At 36.2% G+C, this 22,026-nt stretch overlaps 1 protein-coding gene and 1 long non-coding RNA gene across 5 annotated transcripts in view; both read right to left on the bottom strand.

The window, feature by feature from the left end:
- Positions 1 to 5,646: 5,646 nt before the first annotated feature.
- Positions 5,647 to 10,279, bottom strand: LOC110008235 (uncharacterized). The gene is made up of 3 exons (XR_002282904.2): positions 7,771 to 10,279; positions 7,414 to 7,563; positions 5,647 to 6,101 (listed from the first exon to the last, which is right to left on the bottom strand). It is a non-coding gene; the product is annotated as an uncharacterized LOC110008235 (long non-coding RNA).
- A 3,315-nt stretch (positions 10,280 to 13,594) lies between these two features.
- LOC18445679 (Transducin/WD40 repeat-like superfamily protein) overlaps positions 13,595 to 22,026 on the bottom strand; it is a 68,656-nt gene continuing 60,224 nt past the window's right edge. For all 4 annotated transcript variants that reach the window (XR_016049351.1, XM_088858252.1, XM_006855812.4 and 1 more), the window contains 3 exons: positions 19,284 to 19,404; positions 19,087 to 19,200; positions 13,595 to 14,483 (listed from right to left, as the gene is read on the bottom strand). Coding sequence is in view for 3 of the 4 variants with exons in the window: in XM_088858252.1 (XP_088714378.1) it covers positions 14,392 to 14,483; positions 19,087 to 19,200; positions 19,284 to 19,404 (327 nt within the window). In the remaining variant the exon portion in view is untranslated. The remainder of the gene's footprint in view (positions 14,484 to 19,086; positions 19,201 to 19,283; positions 19,405 to 22,026) is intronic.

Raw genomic sequence — 22,026 nt, 5'->3', positions numbered from 1 at the left:
ATTTCCATGATCTCCACAACAAAAAAAACAGCAACAATGATCTTGTACAATCCAAAACAAAAGCACAGCAACAATAATAATCTTCTACAACGAGGAAACTGTTTCCATTACTGCTCTCTCGCTCTACAACCATGTCATCATGTCTGAACAGAAACCCTAAAAATGGGGAGGGCGATTAAAACCTACCAATGAAATGCAAGGAAGGCGTGAAAGCCGCTTAAGTTATTTTTGGCATTCCAATCCCTCTCTCTGACAAGGAGCAAGTTATCAAACATCCATCATTTCCTTATTATTTTTACTAAGAGTAAGAGGATTTCAATATTTTACAGACACAAATAGATCCATAAGAATAGGATATTACCCAACACTCTGCAATTCAGGAACAATTCATCTTTCTCTCTAGAAAAACACCCAATAATATCCTTTATCAAATCCTAAACACTCAGATGCATCTAGAATGGAGAGATGTGATCAACCAGAATTAAATTAAAATGATGTTGCTGCAAACCTGCAATGCAAGCCATATATAGATATATAATCATTGCTATCTCACCAATACATAATAATAATAATACTAAAAATCAAAGAAAGGAGACGGAGAAGGGGGGCAGCAACTGGTGGCATGAAACAAAAATAGAGCAGCAGAGTAATAAGCAGAATAGTTTTTTTTTTTTTTTTTTCGGGCTTTTTTTTTCCTCAACAGTCAATCTGAGAGAGACACGCGCCTAGAGCGAGTGGAGGGCAGTAAGAGAAGTTTTCAAACTAAACGTTTGCATCGGGCTGCGCGTTCTTGTCCAGACGCGTACAAAACAAATACGAGGAGAATAACCTGAAACGAAGGAAAATTGTTTTATGTGGGCTGGTACGCATTTTTACACATGCCAGGCGTAAAGCGTTCATAAGTGTTCCATGTAAATACAATGTTTCCTTACTAAAAGAAGTTATTAATAAATCTATTTATTCAAGTCTCATACTTATGTGATAAGTTTTTATAGAGATTTATATCAAAATTTAATAGTGATCATTTGATGTCTTACCCACATGGGTGTGGGACGGTTTTATAGTATCATTATTCTTTTCAATTTTTGACATAGATCATGACGAGCGGGGTTGACATTGGCCCTAACTCAACCCTCAGGTTATAGGTTGTCACCCAGAACCGACTTTTTCAAGGCAAGGAAAACTAGGTCGAGCCCATTACGAGCCCAATTTCAAAGCCATGAGGAGAGACTGAGATTGTGACCGTTGGGAAAGAAGGATGACTCATAGCCGTTGAGGGAAGACACTCGTTTAGAGAGTTGTGAGTGTTTATTGATTGGTAGGTTAGGTAAGTGGGGTACGTGGTTGAGACGGTTGAATCGGCGTTTGGCTTTTTCCTAAAAAAACTAAAGACAAAAGATATTTTTCGTGCCCTTTAGTGAGGGAAAAGTGTACCATAAACATATGGATGCGAAGTGTACGATGATTATCCATTGTCCATTTTAAATTGGGTTAAAGTTGATATAGAGCATAGGGTCTAAATAATCAAATTAGAGCCCACATCTAAAATTCTACTAGAAGAGGTTATTTTGATGCTTAAATATCATCAAATTGATAATCTCAACATGAATATGGATGGACATGGGGAAAAAAAATGGATTTCAAGTTTTGAAAATAGTGCATCTTGTAACGCATTTTTTGACCGTCAATTCTCAAGCTTTCATAGATATGTTCAATCTAAACTACTTTTTAAGCTTTAAATTTTATAATTAAAGATGAAAATATATTTTAAGGCCATCACAGAGATTTTCAATATTGAGACCACATGTCTCGATACTATTTAAACCTGTGTTTTATTTTGATTGTTTAGAGCCTCGGCTCTATACAAACCGTACGCTTTTAGATGATAGGTTGGGGAGATTAACGCTGCCGAGGTAAGTGTTTGTTGTTCCCAAACTACGTAGATATGTAGTGTTAATCCTCCATTTTTTTTTTTTTTTTTTTTTTTTTTTTTATTTTCAAAGTTTCTACAATGTTATAATTTGTTTGTGTCATTTGAAAATATTTTTTAAGAAATATTTTTACGTGAAAGAATTCTCTCATATAGTTAAACATGAAAATATTTTCTCTCATATAGTTAAACATGAACATATTTTCACACCAATTGGTCCTTGTGCATTACCAACTAGCAGCTAATTGGCATGGAAATATTCTTTTCCCTAACTACATGAAGAAATATTTTCTTGTGATATATTTTTTGAGAAATATTTTCAAGTGAAAAACGTGCCCTTAATATTTGAAATTTATTGCCAATTCTCTTGTGCACCAAATGCCATTAATCAGTTTTGCATGGTATAACTACTTTTGTATAGTATAACTACTGTGGCCTTATCATTTTGGCCTTGCTATGTTTATTTTGCATGGTATAACTAATCTAATATTTGGAAAAGTTTATTTTATGTTGTTTTACAGAAAAGCAGTAGGTTTATTGTCTCATATCGAAGAATGGATAATCGAAATTCATGCATATATATAGCAATGCCAAATACCTTATTCCAATATATTCTAAGAACCAAGGAGATAGAATGCCTATGCGGAAAACACGAAGCGTGCACCTTGTAAGCACATGTGCATGGGAACAAAGGCACATGACATGCAACTTTGCAATGTTGAGCACCTAGTGTTGAGAAGGGAAGTCGCTCGGCAGGAAGAGGAGCCTCTTCGGTAATTTGCCGCGGTGGGAATTCCCACCAATGCGCTAAGTGTTCGTTTGGTTGTGCAAACAAGTGGCAAAATGCACGTAGAACTGCTTCCAACAGGATGAATAGTTTAGCTGCAATTTTGGGTGCAGTGGTTCCTTTTCATTAACCCAAAAAAGCCACCATGAACCAGTGTAACTATGTGGTTGCACGTTGTAATTAATGGGCCATTTATGGATGTTAAAGTCACAACAAAGAGACATAAATCTTCAACTTTAAATTGTACCGAATAGTCACGTTGGGTGAAAATGAAGTGGCCTTTTATCTCTCAATATATGGGATTGAACTTCTCTTTCGATATATAGTTTTGCACACACTTAGATCTTGTTCACAGACCCCCTCTCTTCTGGGCAAACCCTCTCTACAGGAGAAAAAAAAAAAAATACAACTTTGATGCTTGAAAATCTTATTGTACTATTTCCGGCAATAATTTACCACATAGAGCTACTTCCACCAGTTGCAGGTTGTAACTAATGGGCCATTTATGGCTGTTAAAAGTCAAGAACAAAGAGATAAATCTTCATCTTTTAATTGTATTGAATGGTCGCAATGGGTAAAAATGAAAAGGCATTTTATCTCTCAATATATGGGATTGAACTTCTCTTTTGATATATGGTTTTGCACATAATTTGATCTTGTTCACAGAACGCCTCTCTTATTGTGCAAATCTAGAACAAAAGCAACTTTGGTGCTATAGAATCTTATTGTACTATGCATCCCCCATATCCCAGGAATCCTTGTAGAAAGCCCTTTCAAGTCACAAGAATATTGTTTCGCCCTATCTATGCTCACTAGTGGTAAGTTTGCTAGCCTTTTTTAAAGAAGAGTAGTCGCCTAGAGAGAGTGGGACAAATGGGGATCTCAAAAAAAAGCCTTTTCAGGTTTTTTTTTCCTTTTGTTTGCTTTTAGAATTTCGTAATATCATACTTATCTCTTTCTATCATTCTATATCATATGTACCGTAGATTGCCATATCTATCATGTTCCCCAACCCCAAGGGATGACTCATTGCCAGGTAGGAATTGAGCCTTCAACTCTGCTTTTCACTCGTCCCACGTTTTGATCGAGCATCGACCATTCTGAATGTACGGGCTTGGCATCTCCATCAAGAGACATGGCGGCCATAGTCACTTTGGCTGCTTGTGTTAGGCAAGATGGTGTTCAATATTTTGTTTCATTAGATCCTAAAGAAAAAATTGTCTGAAAAAGTTAGATGCACATTGGTTTGTATTAGTAAGAGGCAAATATTATTTTGTAATAGTGACACTTATGGGAAAATTGTTAGTGAATTATTTGTGATCTTTATTTTCGGCCCCATTTCACCTAATATTCAATTAATATAAGCCAATATATAGGTGAACCATCAAGTCATTAGATGGGTCGAACTTTAAGAGGTGGCAATGGAAGCTACCATTTTTATTAACCACACTTTAAGTAAGTTCTAAGTACCTATGTGATTGTGGCGTGTCGAAACATTATAGTTAAGTTTGAACATGAATATTTTCCAACGTCCATCATTGTGATTGCTGCTTCTAGAGGGGTTCTAAGTGTTTGATTTAAATTGTATTTCTCAGTGTGTATGGACTTACTGTATTTCCTTTGGTTTTCACTATCATGGCCTTTGCAGTCTTCGTTTGAGGTTAGAATGTTCTTACCACCCTAGAGATCTTATGAAACATGGTTGCTATCTCCCGAAAATACATTTGGTAGAGTTATACTTGTTGTGAACTAAATGTTAGCATGTTGGTTTGAGTCTTTGTTCTAATTTGATTGTATTTTCATTGTAAAACTAGCCTCTAAGTTAAAGAAGTTACAGGTTTCCGTATTTGATAATCTACTGGAATGTTAAATAAGTTCAAGTACCTGTGTTTGATACCGTGTTGGAAGATTAGGAAGTTCTGAGTATTTGCGTTTGATTATCTATAAAAGATATAGGCAAGATGTAAAATCTTAAGGTCGAGATCTAGAGATTATTTATTTTTTTATTAATTTTTTAGATTTTATTTTTTTGGATAAAATATCAATTAAAAGTAAAATAGGTTGGATTGAGAGAGAGAGTTTAATTGATGAGTGAGAGAAGAAACTTCAAGAAAAGCCTTGGATTTTGGATAGTGGACCATAGTTCATATATATATATATATATATATATATAGAAAAAATCTTCCTAACCCCTATAGGCGAAAATGAATAGTGATTTTTCCTAACTTCATCACCATCCAAATTTCATCGCGCGGTCACTATTATCCGGTAGTGTTTCATTTTTCATTTTTTTTCTACAAATCGGAATGACCTGAAATTTTGAGGGTGTATATGTATATATATATAGGAAAATACTATGCAACGCCTATAGGCAAAAACGAACAGCGATTTCTCCTACCCCTATTACCGTCCAAAGTTCATCCCATGGCCACGATTGTCTGGTAGTGTTTCATTTTTCAATTTTTTTTAACAAATTGAAATGATCTAAAATTTGAAGGGTGTATTCATCAAAAATAGGGAAATCTTCAAAAAATATAAAAAAATATTTTACATTAAAATATTGACCAAAATACCCCTTAAACCTTTTGGGGGTATTTTGATCAATTTTGTTTTTACGGATAATTATTTTTATTAGAAGCGCCTCAGTAAGATGTATATACCCTCCAAATTTCAGGTCATTCCGATGTATAAAAAAAATTAAAAATAAAATACTACCGAACAATCGTGATCGCGCGATGAAACTTGGACGGTGGTGAGGGTAGGCGAAATCACTATACATTTTTGCCTATAGGCATTAGGAAGACTTTTCCATATATATATATATATATATATATATATATATATATATATATATATATATATATATACAACAATTGAAGCAGATGTTTGCATCATGAACTTAATTGCACTTCAAAATTCAAACGGTCTCTAGACAATGTCAAGTATAATTTCAATTAAGTATCAAATCCAATATTTTACAAGCTCACGAGATGTTGTATGAAAATGAAAAAAACAAATATAATAAAAAGAACATTAGTTGCACATAGGAAATACAAAATATGTCTTAGGTGGATGAGGTCAACAATTATACTGCCATTGGTTCATAATTTTTTGGTCGTGTTTATGTGATGCTTGTGGGCAACTCCATTGTTGCATGTCGACATCTCAAATTTGCCATGTGGTTGACATCTGTTATGTACCGATCACACCACTGAATGAATTTACAATTATCATTTTGACACCGAGCACATTTAGTTTGTATACATCAATAGAATAGTCTATTTGGGTTGTCTCTAGTAGTTGATGTATACATAGCATAATGAACATCACAATGAGAACAGACGGGATTGGAAGCCCCAGTATTTTTAGATGTTGTTGACATTCCTGTAGCAATCACAAATAAAAACAATGAAATGTTCAAAGAGAATAACTAATTCTTTGAATTTGAAAGAACCGTTGAATTTTGCCCAAACTCTTATGCGAAAAAAAATCCAAAGCACCGTTGAATGGAAATTGATAGTGCAAACACCAGTAAGAGTTGCCTTTGTATGTCAAATCCATGTCTATTGAAGCCAATCGTACGGCCAAAATAAACAACGTTTCGAGCTACAAAAGGGCATGCATCTGCCTCCAAAACAAAGCATCATCAACCACAAAGTGTAAAGTTTTCGGGAACCCCTAACTTGTAGAACTAGGAGTCCCAAATATTGAGATGTCCTGAGATCGTGTATATAATTGGTTAAATGTGAAATAGATGAATATAATTATAAATTGAGTGTAATAAATAAACAAACATAAAAAAACACACCACAACAATACACGATTTATGTGGTTCACCTCGTAGGGCTACTACATCCACGGTAGGAGTGACAATGGACCAGGACCCGACCCATACCTGACACGGGTCTGGGTATGGGTCCAACATTTGGACCTGCGGGTTAGGGTCCGGGTCCTACAAGGTGCACCCAAAAAATTTCGGGTATGAGTACAGGTATGGGTGCACCCGCCCCATACCCGACCCGAACTTGTTAGTTTTAAGTTTTTTTTTTTAGGGTTTTAGTTTTACCCATCTCCCCCAACATTTTACCCAAACCCGTCTCTCTCTCTCTCTTCTAACAAAGTAGTGCGGCCCCGACTCATAATGCCCAAGAAAGAAGAGAAGATAGATACTTTAGAGAGATACTCTGGTAGGAATTGCTTTTGTATGCCCACTCATTAGATGTCAATTTGGATGGTTTGAAGTGAATCACGAAGTTTAAGAATTTTTGTTTGGAATTTTATATCTATTCGACACTTTTACAACTACCCATTTTAGAATTTAAATTTAAGGGACAATAATGATTGTGACAACTATGTACAAAAGATAAATGGTCTCTTTATAGATAATCCCTTATTTTTACTCTTACGATTTTTTGTCTTAAGCTTTTTGTATGGTTCTCGGTCGAATCCGCTCAGACTTGGCTGAGTAACTCGCCTTAGGCCCATGGTGAGTACCTGGCCTAAGGTGATGTTCGGTATACTGGGGTGAGAGAAATGGAAGAGTGATTTATTTTTGTTTGGGTGAATGGAGAGAGAGGGAAGTGAACCGAGAGCGTGTGTAGTTCGTCCCACATCGAAGGGAGAAAGTATACAGTGGGTGAGGAGTTACAAGGAGGACAGCATTGGAAAGGTCACTGTATAGAGAAAGTATATGTACCAATCAAGCTTCTCACGCCAAGCTGTGGCAGCAATATGAAGTAGGTCGATCCATGCATGTCCCCATATCTCTAGCCGAAACCGGGTCCATATGAATCCTCCCAAATTGAGTCAATTTGAGTAACAAATGACCATGGTATTTGATGAATCCCTGCATGATATTGTGGAACGTTAACCGCATGATCCTATAATTAAATCCAAAGATTGTGAACATTGTTCAGTAAGCTTTGAGTGCAACAGCTCGATGACCCCTTGAAGTGGCCCTTTGGTGTAAAATCAAGGAAGTTCATCGATTTCATAGTCAGGCATTGCTGTATTGAGATTAATCCTATAAAGATCAGAGCAATCAAGGACTTACCACACCCCTAGACTTCTGCAAGAGTCAGAAGTCCCTCCATGGGAGACCTGCATATATTTGAAAGTTTATATCTAACCTTGTAGGAAGGCATGGGCACTTTTCAAGGTTGATGAAGAATGATGTACCCTTCAAATGGGATGATGCAGCTTGAATTGCTTTCGATATCATTAGGGCTTATCTGCTCAAGCCCCTAGTATCACATGCACTCATAACAAGCAGGCCCCTCATTATTGGCCCTATTGACCATGTTTCTTCAAGTATATTGACTGTCATTGATTACTGCTCCAAGTACGCTGAAGCAGTCGTCTTGATGCAAAGAAAAGGTTGTAGCCAATTTCATCTAGCGTCAAATTTATATATGTATGGAGTCTTAGATAGGATAATTTCAAATAATGGCTCGCCTTTCAAGAACCAGATTTAACACCACCCGCAAGCCAAGTTCCATATAGACTAGTGATGCGTGCGGAAGAGTTCGCCAAAGCCTTGGACAAAATGTTCTGCAGGGTGCTTAGGAAGACAATTACCAGGAGCTGGAAGTATTGGCATGAGAGGTTGCTTGAAGCCCCATGGGCGCATTTCGCACAATGGTAAGGACTTCAACCGAGTCCTGGGCATTTTCCGTTGTGTATCTTCCTCCAAGCAAGACTTCACCTTCCTCCACTAGCTAACATCTATGTTCCCTTACTCTATTGCTTTAATTTGTTGCCACCACATAAGGGAACGCCCTTAAGTCTGTAGCTCTTCGCATTCGATAGCTCCTAACATTCAAAGAACGGCTCCATGCCTTCGAGTCAATCCAGGAAGTCATGCATTAGGAGTCCATAGAATCCAATAATGTCAACATGAATATTATTTTCTTTTACCCACTCCTTTGAAGGCGTGTAGAAGCGCATACCTAAAGAGCAATTCCTTACCTCACGGCATAATCTGGAAAGTATCTTCATCCATGGCTATGGATTCATGAAGCCCAATTCTATCCAAAATGCAGACGACCATCTACGACAGGCGCTTGCGTAAATTTCTGCATCTCTCCTTAACTTTCCCAATTCTGCTTTTTCTTGTTTCATCCTTGGCAACACAATTTCCCATTAACACTAGAGCACGAAGAACTTAGCGGACACACCGTCCTATATACTTCCCACGTCCCGCTCTAACACCACTTGATTCTTCCAATCAACATACAAGGGTTTTAGAGAGTCCAATCATAGATCTGAACTCCTGGCCAAGTTCCATATACTGGAAAGCAATGGTTTAAAAAACGGATCAATGACTCGGATCGGGCTTCCAAAAAATCGATCCGGATCGACGAATCGGCGATCCGGATCGGAAATCGGGTGAATCGGTCAGAATAAAGCTTAAAAAAAATTCGAAAAAATTATTAAAATTCATTATAAATATTGTTTTTTAAGAATTCAATAAAAAATGAGGGTACTCTATTAAGAATTTTCATGTTTTTTAATGAATATGCGAATATTGATATGTTCTTTCCCTGCATGAACCGCCATTCAGCATTTAATTTACAGTATTTCGTGCTCATCCCTACACTGTTGCTGTTGGGACTCGATATGTGAATAATATGGCTGGGATAGGGTGGCTTCAGAATCATCATCTCTCTCATTTTCTCTTTGAATAATATGGATTAAAAAAAAAAAATAACAAATTTTCAAAAAAATCGATCATGGATTAAAAAAAAAATCACAAATTTTCAAAAAATTCTATCATGGATTACAAAAAAAAATTCGATCATGGATTAAAAAAAAAAAATCACAAATTTTCAAAAAATTCAATCATGGATTACATAAAATTCGATCATGGATTACATAAAATTCGATCATGGATTACAAAAAAAAACAAACAAAAAAAAACAAAAAATTCAATCGTGCATTACAAAAAAAGAAAAAAACAGTTCGATCATGGATTACAAAAAATTCAATCATGGATTACAAAAAACTCTATCATGGGTTACAAAAAAAGCAAAAAACAAAAAATTCAATCATGGATTACAAAAAAAAAAACAAACATTTCGATCATGGATTACAAAAAAAAAACAAACATTTCGATCATGTATTACAAAACATTCGATCATGGATTACAAAAAATTCTATCATGGGTTACAAAAAAAACAAAAAAAAACAAAAAAATCGATCATGGATTACAAGAAAAGAAAATAAACATTTCGATCATGGATTACAAAAAAACAAAAACAATTCGATCATGGATTACAAAAAAATCGATCAAGTATTACAAAAAAATCTATCATGGATTACAAACAAACAAACAAAAAAAAAAAAAAAAAAAAGATTCCGTACGGGACTCGCCGATTCACTGTTCGGACTCGCCGATTCCGTACAGTGAATCGGCGATTCACTGTACAGAATCATCTGGTTCTCTCTAAAACCGGACGATTTTCGATTTTTTAGGCGATCCGGTCCCTTTTTTACTATTTTCGAATCGACTCGGCGTTTTTTAAAACACTGCTGGAAAGTAAAAGACCACTTAAAACTCCTTGAAGCATCTACCCAAAATTTGCTACACAATAAAATAAACAAAGTATAACCTAACTTCGAAAGAGGAATATATCCTCGTCTTAAACCAAGTATACTTATTGAACTACCCCAAAATCTTTCTTAATAACATACACTACAAATCCCAGTAAAAAGACTATACTTTCGACTCACCACCCCAATTATAAATGCACTGTCACCATTACTGAGGGCCTAAAGCACCAATCCATGTTCTCGGGCATCACGCAAACATGGCCTACATTCTCAAGGAATTGTTTGGCTCAGTGGTGAACAAGGTTCACTGAGCAACTAGTACCTTTCGTCCCTTCCTCTTCCTCTATCTTGTGAAACTCTGCTTCGCCCCTTAGTTTTGCTCCTTTTCCCTTCTCTTTGATGTTCTTCCTTCCTCGGATCTGTGTCGCTCCTTTATATTTGGGGCTTTTGTTGACCTCTTCGCCCACTTTTTATGCATCTTCGGTTCTCTCTCTCTCTCTCGTCTTTTTCCTTTGTTTTTTGTCATTCTCTATTTTGCCCCTTCTGGTTCTCTCTCTCTCTTGATTATTCCTGCTTGCCATGAGAATTTAGCTCCTCTTAGCTCTTTCACCTCTCTCTCCCCTGATTATTCTTGCTTGCCATGAGAATTTAGTCCCTCTTAGCTCTTTCACCTTGGTCTTTTCTCGCTAACCCCCTCCTCTCAGCTCTGTCATGAGAGGTGGCTCACCCCCTCCTCTAATGAGAGGTGGCTAACCCCCTCCCCCTTCCCTCCTCCTTTCATTTCCTATTGTCTCTTCTCTTCATCCAAATCTACCTGTACTTTCCTGCCATCGCTTCTCGGTGCTCTCGTCTCCTCGAGGAAGATCAATGCGGGATTTTCCCTTCCTCTCGGGGTTTGAGACTGGGTTGTGCATTTTTCTGGGCTTTTGAGTTTTTCTCGTAGACCGGAATCACCCCTTTATTAGGTCATTAGAGGTCAACGCCTTAGACATGGTGGGCCTTCTTAAGAGCCTGCTAAAGCCTTGTCAGCCCTTTATTAGGTCATTAGAGGCGTGGTGGGCCTTCTTAAGAGCCGGCTAAAGCCTTGTCACGGAGGGTCTGCTCCTTTTGAGAATAAGAATTTCCTCAATTTGGTATGATAAAATGTCCTAGACGAGGCGTCTAGGACTGATTACTCTTGTCACCTTGTCATGGGTTCCTTGACGTTCCTCCTCTTGGTTCCTTGACTTTCCTTCTTTTCGGTTTCTCCTCCGACAGTTACTTGACTTTCCACCCCTCCGACCCACTTCTCTCTTGCCCTTCTTTTACCATCTCACTTCAGTGACTGGTTGCGCTAACACTCTTTAGACACCACCATGTTTAGTATTTGTGTTGTGCCAACCCGGCTTGAGTGCTTATTGCAAAAGGGATGGCGCTTACGAGTGATGGTGAGTAGTTGAGGAACTGGAGATGCGCAGGCATTTGGAGTTGCTTCAAATTGGCTAGTAAGGATTCTAAACTTGTTACTAGGGTCTTCGAGCTTCATAGTGTGGTTGTGATTGTGGTTGGTTGGTCTTTTTAGTAAGCGTAGATTATTTCTCCACTTCTTCCTCTTTGTAATTTTACTTTGGAGATTGCTTTCATTATTAACAAAAATCTACTGCTCTTCATAATTAGATAAGAGGAGTTAGAGAGAAAAGGCACAGTTTAGAAAAAGAGAATAAAGAGATAAGAAGTACAATTAGACAGAGAAGATGCACTTAGAGATACATTAAACTTAAAGAGAAAAAGGCCTAGCTAGAGATATATAGGACAAGGTTGGAGATAGAACTAACGAGAGGGGTCAGACAAAGGCACAATTAGATACTTAAGCATTAGAGTGACAAAGAGAAATTAGAGAGAGAAAAGACACCGTTAGAGAGAGAAATTAGAGAGAAAGATAACAATAAGAGAGAGACAACGTAACGCTACCATTTGGGATAACGGACTTAGAGAAATTGCACAATTAGAGAGGAAAACAGGGTGATCTGGGAACTAACCCCTAGAGGTGCTCTCACAATCAATTATACACTCATCTACAGGGATGAGCACATTTATACAAGACATTCAAAAACTGAAGTATAGCTCATTAAACCGAGGTAAATAGCATTTTTGTGGCTGCTGGAACAAGATTGCAATCTATTGGTCGAACGATACAGGATAAAAAGGATGATAACCAATATACGTCTACTCTAATGCTGAATCAAACTTTCGTATGTTCTTACATCGCCCTTACACTAACACTGTCTGGGAATGGATTGGACAGTGCCAGAAAATATTAAATCATTCTTTGATTCGTCTTGACCCTCCCTTGCCGAAAAGTGGTACTCAGATGTGGAGGATAATCTATGCAAACATGAGCTGGAATTTGTGGAAAGAAAAAAATAAAAGAACTTTTAAAAGCAAGATAAAAGATCCTCCACAGGCAATTCATAATACACTTACAAATGTAATCCATTGTGCAGAGACAATCTAAGATTTTTAGAGTATACCCAAAGAATTTCTTTAATAAGAGCCATGATCTCTTCCATAATAAAAAGGTTAGAGCCACCAAAGCCTCTTCCTGGACCTACCCACAGTTTCAATTTTGAATAGTGCCGTTTAACTTTCGAATAATGTTAGGAGCGAGGTGCAAGTTGCAAGGTTTGGAGGATCATTGAGAAAGCCAGGGTAACATCCTATGGACCTATAGTGACGTTTGCATGTGTTAGATCAGTATTGGAAGCAAATTTAGTTCAGAACATAGTCAGCTAGTGGAAAGAGAATCATCCAGTATGACAGTGTGGTGTACACAACCTAATTCTACTCCATGGCCTATCAACATTGATGTATGAAGTTCTTTTCGATCTGGCCAAGAGGGAGGCCGTATTCTCTCATTTCAATAGGGAGAGGAACATTGTAGTAGATGCTTTGAGCGAAAGAGGCGACAAAGATGGCTGCTTAACATCCTCTTTAGGCCCCCGTGCTTTTCTTTCACAACCCATTTTACTTTCTTTTCTTTGCTTTTCTCGTTCTCCGCTCTATCTTCTCTTTCTTTTTTATAACCATATTTTTTTCATATCCTCAATGAAAATCTTCTCAACACTGCATAAAAATAAAAGTAAAAATAAAAATAAAAAATATGGAATAAGAGAGAGAGAAGGCGCAATTAGATATGCATGAGAGAGACGGGTAAGAAAGCAAAATTGCACAAATAGAGGATTGAGGGAGAGAGGAGTTAGAAATGATGCAATTCGGCAGAGAAACAATTACGAGGATATGAATGGATCTAAAACAACAACAGCCACAAATACCAAGAAGAAATACACTTTTACAACCTGAAATATGATGAAATAAGCCAATCCAAATTTTACAAATAGGTAAGCAAAACAGTAGAAATACATGAATCTAACTGTTTTCCAAATAACATATATCCAAATTCAGGATTTAAACATTCCAGCAATTCAATTCAATTCCAGGATTTAAATCAGAATTTAAATATTCCAGCAATTCAATTAAATTCCAGAATTTAAATCATATCTGAGGTCTGTATTGTGGGAAAGCCAAACGAGAACAATGGTTTGTGGGGAACCATGAGCTTTTAGTTCATCTCCGAGGACCAATCATACTCAAGGCACATGCTGTCTTAGTTGTGGCTTATTCAGATTTCTTTCCAATACAGCGCAAAACATTCTTGCAGCCCATGTTCTGTCTCAAAAACTGGTCAAAAAATTTCATTCTGCTCCCTTGGATGTTCCGCAATTTGAGATTTTTTTCCCAACATTCAAAGAGACATATGACCAGCAGATGCAATTTACAACTGAAATACAAAATTTGAAGCAAGCCACCATGATTTTTATTTCATACAGCTGCAATATTGGAAGCACGCATCAGTCACCTCTTTTGGCTTTTATAGATTCATAATACATAGCCCTTCCTCATTTCCTGCAGGGAACGGGAACTGGCTGCCATGGTGTGTTTAGAACGGCTCCCACATCAAGGATTAGCAAAAACCACTTCAAAATGCCAGCAACATGACCACATAAATTTTTGCTTCCATTCAACTCCCAATGCCAATCAATACCATTTACATCTCTTCCCATCCTTGCACAATTTCAAAACACAATCATGACCCATGCACATAGAATAATCCTTCACGAGGGGCAAGCCATGCAGCCCAACTATGGTCCTGCATGTGGGATCCCCACGGAGACATATCTGCACATTACGAACTCAAAATCATTAGATTTCATCTGTGTTTATCATAATGTTTAAAAAAATGCTGAGTAGACTCAAGGATCACCTAAATCAACTTGGCCCAGCGGGTCCATGACTAGTTCTCACTTGGACTCAGGCAAGTCGGGCGGTACTCCCCTTTTTTATATATGAATAAAGTAAGCACACATTTTACTTTCTGGGTTCTCTATTTTTCTTCAACTAATAACTTCATCTTAACCCCATTTTGATTGATTTTGAGTACAACTTGATCCCTCCTAGCCCAAAACAATTAGTCTTTTGATTAAAAAATTTGCATTTGGGTGAGATTTTCCATAATAATCTCACCATCTTTTAGCCCTAGCCCTAAAACCTAATCCACCTTTCTTGAGATCTCTTATTCATTTCTCAACCAAATCATCGACTATTTGATTCAAAATATTGCTATTGGAGACCTCTAACAAACCCCTATAACAATTTGTTGGTCTAAAAAGAAAAAGAGAAGAAATCAAGATTTCAAATATCGGGGAATTCTTTTAACAGAATTTTTTTTTCAAATTTCTTTATCATTTTTTACCAAATTTATTCAAATGTGTCCCCAAATATACTTTTGACACATTGATCTACCAAAACTCTGACAACGTTTTTGAATGAAAACCAAAAATATATATGAATGATTATGGGTTTCTTCCAGTGTTCACAAAATCGAACCGGAACGGTCAACCGGACATGGGGCTGGGAGCGGTTTGAACCGGAACTGGACTAACCAGAGTGGTTAACTGGTCAAGTACATTTTTTTTTAAAAAAAAGGGTCAAAAACTCCCCCAAAAAAAAAAAAAAAAAAGAAATAGTTAGATTAAGTGTATAATACCTTATTACATATATTTAGCTTACAAAAAAAAATTTGAAACAATTTTTTATAAATTAATATTTGAATACTATGGTCCTGTACATGAAAATATCTTAGGATATTTTTTTAAGATATTTTTGTCATGTAACATCTTCTTCCAAGAATTAACATATTCATTCCAAACCCAACATGAAAAACTTCAAGTTTCTTTTGTACAAAAGTAGCTTGATGCTATTAAATCAAATAAAAAAGCCAACTAATTAAGGCAAGAAATAGAAAAGACCTCTTCCATATAGTTAGATAAAGCATAATTCATACAATACGTTTTCAATGAAGTTAAATACGGCATGCTTCACAAAAAAGTGCATCTCATGATATGCAACAAAATGAAAAATCAATGTACAGTTGTTCTTATATGTATCTACCATATCCATATCAGTGTGTTCTGCATTGATTTTATCAAAAAATAAGAACAGTAGAACAAATAATTGGATCAAAAAATAATTTTATTAAACAAATAGAAAAAGACTTCCTATATTTATCATAAAACATAATTTTATTAAAAAACCATAATTTTATCAAAAAATAATTTTACTAAGCAAAATGGAAAACCACTTCCCATATTCATCATAAAACATAATTTTATTAAAAAAAACCATAATTTTATCAAAAAAATAATTTTGTTAAGCAAAATAAAAAACAGTTCCCATATTCATCAAAAAACATAATTTTTTATTAAAAAACATAATTTTATTTAAAAGATAATTTTATTAAGCAATATAGATAAAAACTTCCCATATTGATAAAAAAACATAATTTTACTAAGCAAAATGAATTTTTTTAAAAAAAAATCGGTTTCTAAAAATGTGAAAGATGATTTGAAATTAAGATCACCTTTGTAAAACTCTCTCTCTCTCTCTCTAGAATCGCGCCAGATCGGGACCAACCAGTGACCGCTCCTGAGTTAGTCGGCCGACTTTTTTAAAATTGGTTGATCTTTTAAAGACTCTTTCCATAACATTCCAGAAACATACAAGACGATGGTGTAGTGTCTCATTGAACATAAGGGCACCAAAAATTTTACATGCACTTAAAAAAACAAAATGTCTCATTTCCATCATTACAAATATAACAATATCATGCACTTAAAAAAACATAATTAAAAAAAATCGAGCGACATTATCATGCACTTATCAAAACGAAGAATCAATTTCATCAAAAATAATAATTTTATAAAAAAGAATAATTTTATTTAGCAAAATAGAATAACTTCCGATATTCATCAAAAAACATAATTTTATTAAAAAAATCATAATTCTACTAAAAATAATTATATTAAGAAAAATAGAAAAACACTTCCCATATTCATCAAAAAACATAATTTTATTAAACAAAATATTTTTTTTAGAAAAATGAAGCAACATTTCAAGCAAGAAATGACCCTCAATGTTTGGATAATCGAACAAATAAACATACATGCATTGTAAAAGCTTCGATCATCTTTCAAACGCACCAAATCTCACAAAAAAATATTTGGTATTTTTAATTTAATTGAAAAAAAAGGTAAAACTTTCAGATCTATGAAATTTTCATGATATGGTGCAACGAAAAAATTCATATAAAAACATTTAATCAATCATAAATAGACATACCTATTTTATTTGAGAGATCAAGCATTGATCATAAAAATCCACAACTCAATTTAATAAAAAACGACCAATAAATAGATAAAAAATCTGCATCTTTTGATCGAATACAGGTTCTTTGAGCAGCAACATTTCAGGCCAAAATCAACCCATAATTTCTCCAAGAACCATTAGGTATTGAAGAAATTATTGAAAGAACGGTGGAAATTTTCAAAAACCTAAAAAATTCGCCAATTCGATCCAAGAAACTCCTTTTCTTTCGATGTTTCAATACAAATTTCTTGCTTTATAGATTATAGATAGTGATTTACAACAATAAATCACGAAAAAGGACAAAAAAAAGGCACGAAAATGGATAAAAAAAAGTGAAAATTTGGATTCAAGAATGTCTGCTACAAATAACGGCCTCGATTTTGAAATAACAGCCGTAACGGGTGCATTACCGTTATTTTGTAAAAAAACAACGGTTATATCGTCTAACCGGTCCGATTAGCATAAAACCGGCCAGTTTCACTTAAAAATTGCTGGTTCGACCTCTAACCGGCAGGTTTTGGGCCAAAAAATTTTTGGGAGTATACCCTAGGCTACTTGTACCCCTAAACTGGCCATAACCGGAGTCGGAACCATGGTGGGTCCGATCTAACCAGCCAGTTCCGGTTCAAACTGGCTGGTTTTGCAAACAATGGTTTCTTCTCAAGCGTTTCTTCTGCCATTTCTTGTTAGTGCGTTTTATTTTAATTTTTATTTGTACCTGCTATTATATGAAATCAACTATATGGTTTTCAAAAATGGTCTCAAAGCATAAGTGGTTAGGGTAATGGGTACCATAGCAAGATGTCTAGAGTTCAAGTCTTACCACGGGTGGAGAACCCTATACCCACCAATTTATCCCAAACAATGTTCAACAGAGGCGACCGCCTAGGCAGTGGAAGGGGGTGGGGCTAGGCCACCTAGGCGGGCGCCCAAACCCAAAGGTAACCGATGTTTTTTTTTTAAAAAAAAAAATGGATCCCCCACACCTCCCCCCATTTTATTGTACATAGGATTGTCTGTTTATTATTTAATAAGCAAGTTTTGCATATAATATATTGTTAAGATGCCGGGGAAGCACAGATCAAACCTAAACATTTACAACTTAGACTGTAAATGAAATAATTATAACTCAAAAGTAACATTAAAAGAAAAAATCAACTCGAGATGTCAAATATCAAAAAGATTGGGGATGAATATCCTTTCATATCGTGACCATTCGACGATTTCGAAAAAAGTTTCAATCTCTCAAAAAATCTTAAAGTTTTTTTCAAATTGTTTTTCACTCTAAAGTTCACTAAAATTGTTTTTAGGGGCAAGAATGGCCCCCCAAACCCTTATCCCCCCCTTTTAAGGAGGTAAAATGACTCTTTTTTGCCCCCTCCTGAACTATTTTTCTGCCAAAGTCGTGCAAGCCGCCTTTTCAACCGCGCCTAGGTGAGCACCAAGTTCTGCCTGCCTGCCTAATAGTGTCCACCTTTAAAATGCCTATGCGTTTTTTCCAAAAGTCCGTCTAGGCTGTCAGGCGGACGACGTCTCGTTCATTGATCCCAAAAAAGAAATATTTGGTTTACTATATATATATATATATATATATATATATATATATATATGAGAAATGATCCTATAGGACCCTCCCCCACCTATGTGTATAGGACCCTAAAGGATCACCATTAAATTTGACACAAATCTATAGAAAAGTCAAGTCCTACACCCATGTGATAACTTTTCTAGAGATCCGTACCAAGTTTAAAGGTGATCCTTTGGGGTCCTGCACACATGGGTGGGCGAGGGTCCTATAGGATCATTACTATATATATATATATATATATATATATATATATATATATATATATAGGTAAAGTTTTCTCTATTTTCTTGCTCTTTAAAAAGAAAAAAATCAGTCATCGACCAATTGTCTCATTGACTATACCAATTTGGCTCGGACAGGTGGGTGACAGGTTCAACCCCACCACTAGTTCAATTTAACATTGGTTCACTAATGTGAAAAAGGAAATAAACCCATGTAATAACTAAAAAACCTAAAAACATGAACGTTTAGTAAACCAGCACGACATACCTCCAATAGAATGCGACCAGCACACGGAATGGACAACAGATTCTGAGATCTCTGAATCATACAACAATTCCCCACTCTTGACACTCCATATACGTACGTGACCATCCTCCCCACCTGTCATTTATAAAATGGACAGTAAAGCACAAATCCAAAAGTTGTGAAATAAACAAATATGCTTTTCCATGAATGGAACCTACCGCACATTAGAATTGATCCTGTTGGATCCACACCAAGCTGTATGAGACTATGGGAATTCACATGTCCATCGTAAGACTGTACAGCTCCTCTTTGTAGTGCACGACAATCGAAAAGTTTAATCTGTACATATAAACAAGAAAAATATAAAACTATCATGGGAAGTGTTATTTGGGAATATGTTCTAAATAACCCTTGCAATACTTACGAATAAATAAGGAGTTATTTTGAAATATGAAAATGAATGCAGCCCTAACACACATCTCTTGACAAATTTCAATGTGTGCGCATTGATCTAAACTGCCTTCCACTTTTTGATAAAGGCATGCCAGAAATTTCGACAAGCCCGTGATGACTATTCCCATGGAAGGACATTGACTGTTCAGTGAATAGTGCATAAAAAATGATGCAATAAGACCATGCATTATATCTAATCAATAATGCATAAAAAGCGACGCATTAAGACCCTGCATTATATCCCATTATCCAAACTTATACACTAAATTATAAAATTTCCTTGGAAGTAAATCTAACTGTATACAAACTATAGAAACTAAAGCGGGAGTGCCTTTTTTTACAACTATTCTTAAAACTGTAAGCAACATTTGGGTTCATATATCATGGAACAACTCCATCAAATGTGCCTTCCTATATAATTTTTTTGTCAAAAGTCCAAATTATTCTCATAGAAAATTATTATAAATATATGAATATAAATAATAGCAATCAAGAACGGGAGACAACTGGGAACAATATAAATATATAATCATTGATACGAGTAGAATAATTGAAAAAGATATGAATTATAGAATAACAAGATGAAAGCTCCACAAGGCCTTCTAATTTTTTCATTTCATCTTTCTTTTAAGTATTTATGTAACATTTTCTATCCACATAAATATTTAAAAGAAACAACATTTATGTAAGATGTTATTGGTCAAAAGAATATTTATGTAGATATTTCCCCACTTTTTTCATCAAATATCTTCCTCCTTTTTCTTTGCAAAACATTCAGTAACTTCATCTCACTAGATGGATGCTTTGACCTACTTTTAGGCCAGTATTTGGAGAGCATTGTGTACTACTGACGTTTAACACTGCGGCATATACAATGGCCACATATGGTGAAACAAATTCATATCAATATAAAGCATAGTTAACCCTATTACAAGAACCTGAACATGTGTATCCTAGATGACCATTTAGATATGGACTGATCCAATTGCTTCTACATATAACAAATACAATAAAAAAAATGCAAAATTAGTGCCTATCCATAACTTGCTATTGTTATGATATTTTTTATGATATATTCTTGCATTATTGATACGAATATTACAATGGGTATTGTTAGGGTACTCATACACATGGAATATTTCTTTAATTCACTAAACATTCATTGGAAACTCATTACTCTTGCTTTACAATACAATTTTTTTCAAGCGAGGATATTTTTCATCATTAAGAGGGGTAGAATAGATATTTCTATAAGAAATTAGTAGCATTCTATTAGTAGTTAAGATTCATGTAGATGATGTCGTACCTCATATAGATGATGTCATTCTCCACTATAGTTAATAAATTCTTTTCTTTCTATTAGGAATTCTACTTTACCCATGATTAATTACCTAAAAGACACCTAGACAAAAAAGGTTACTACATTGTAGGATAAGGGCTCCAAGTGTCCAAAAAAGGAAATACTTCATGCGTAGTATTACCCTAACAAAACTCTATTATAATTGGAACTTACTGTGAGCCTCTGCGAGACCCTCTGCCATTGGAGATCTGCGAGCCTCTGCAAGAGCCTGCCCACTCAGCGTGATTGGAGCCTGCTGCGAGCCTCTACGAGACCCTCTGCCATTGGAGATCTGCGAGCCTCTGCGAGACCCTGCCCACTCAGCGTGAGATCTGCGAAAACATCACAGAGGAAGACCAGCGAGAGGTAGGAGGCTATGCGTGAGATCTAACCTTGTAACAGCGAAGACCAGCGAGAGCTAGGAGGTTCTGTGTGAGATCTGCAAGCCTCTGCGAGCCTTGATGCAAAGACATGGAAGCAGCGAAGACCTTGAAGCAGAGATCTGCGAGTGAAATCTGTGAGGCACATTGGGTTGAGGAGCAGATCAGCACATCGATCAACGAGGTTGAGGAGCAGATCTGTGACTCAGAGAAACATTGATCTGCGAGATCTGTGAGGCTGAGGAGCAAATATGCGACTGAGAGGTTCTATGATCTGCGAAGTCTGTGAGGCACATTGATCTGCGAGTTTTGAGGAGAAGATCTGCGACGATAAGATCTGCGAGGAGCAGATTTGCGAGTACTGTGGGGAGCAGATCTGCTTCTGATCTGCGAGGAGCACTTTGCGAAGCAGATCTGCTACGAGATGGAGGAGAAACCTCCTGATCCTTGGGCAGGTGAAGCTGCCCACTTTGGGGAATTTTTCGATGCTTGTAGTTCTGCCCCTTGTGATAATGTTGTTCAAGATTCTGGCCTTGAAAGTCCTCGTTCGGGTCTTGGCCCGAGATCTAATGCTGATGACCTTGATGGGGTCATCAGGAGTCCTGTAAGGGAGGCCTCTCCTCCTTTGAAGGCTGTTACTGACAAAGGCAAGGAGATGGCTGTTACTCCTCCCTTGGAAAATTTTTTGGGTAGTAAGGTTGTCCTAGTATCTACCTCGGGTCCTCATGATGAAGGTGTCATACAGGAAGAGTTTCTATCCTTGGTTCCTAAGAACGAGATTGATTGTTT

The sequence above is a fragment of the Amborella trichopoda genome, chromosome 2, assembly GCF_054954075.1.
Source record: "Amborella trichopoda isolate Santa Cruz 75 chromosome 2, AtrichopodaSantaCruz75HAP2 v2.0, whole genome shotgun sequence".
In the NCBI taxonomy this organism is placed as follows: Eukaryota; Viridiplantae; Streptophyta; class Magnoliopsida; order Amborellales; family Amborellaceae; genus Amborella; species Amborella trichopoda.
This window is presented reverse-complemented; position numbering and strand designations above follow the sequence as displayed.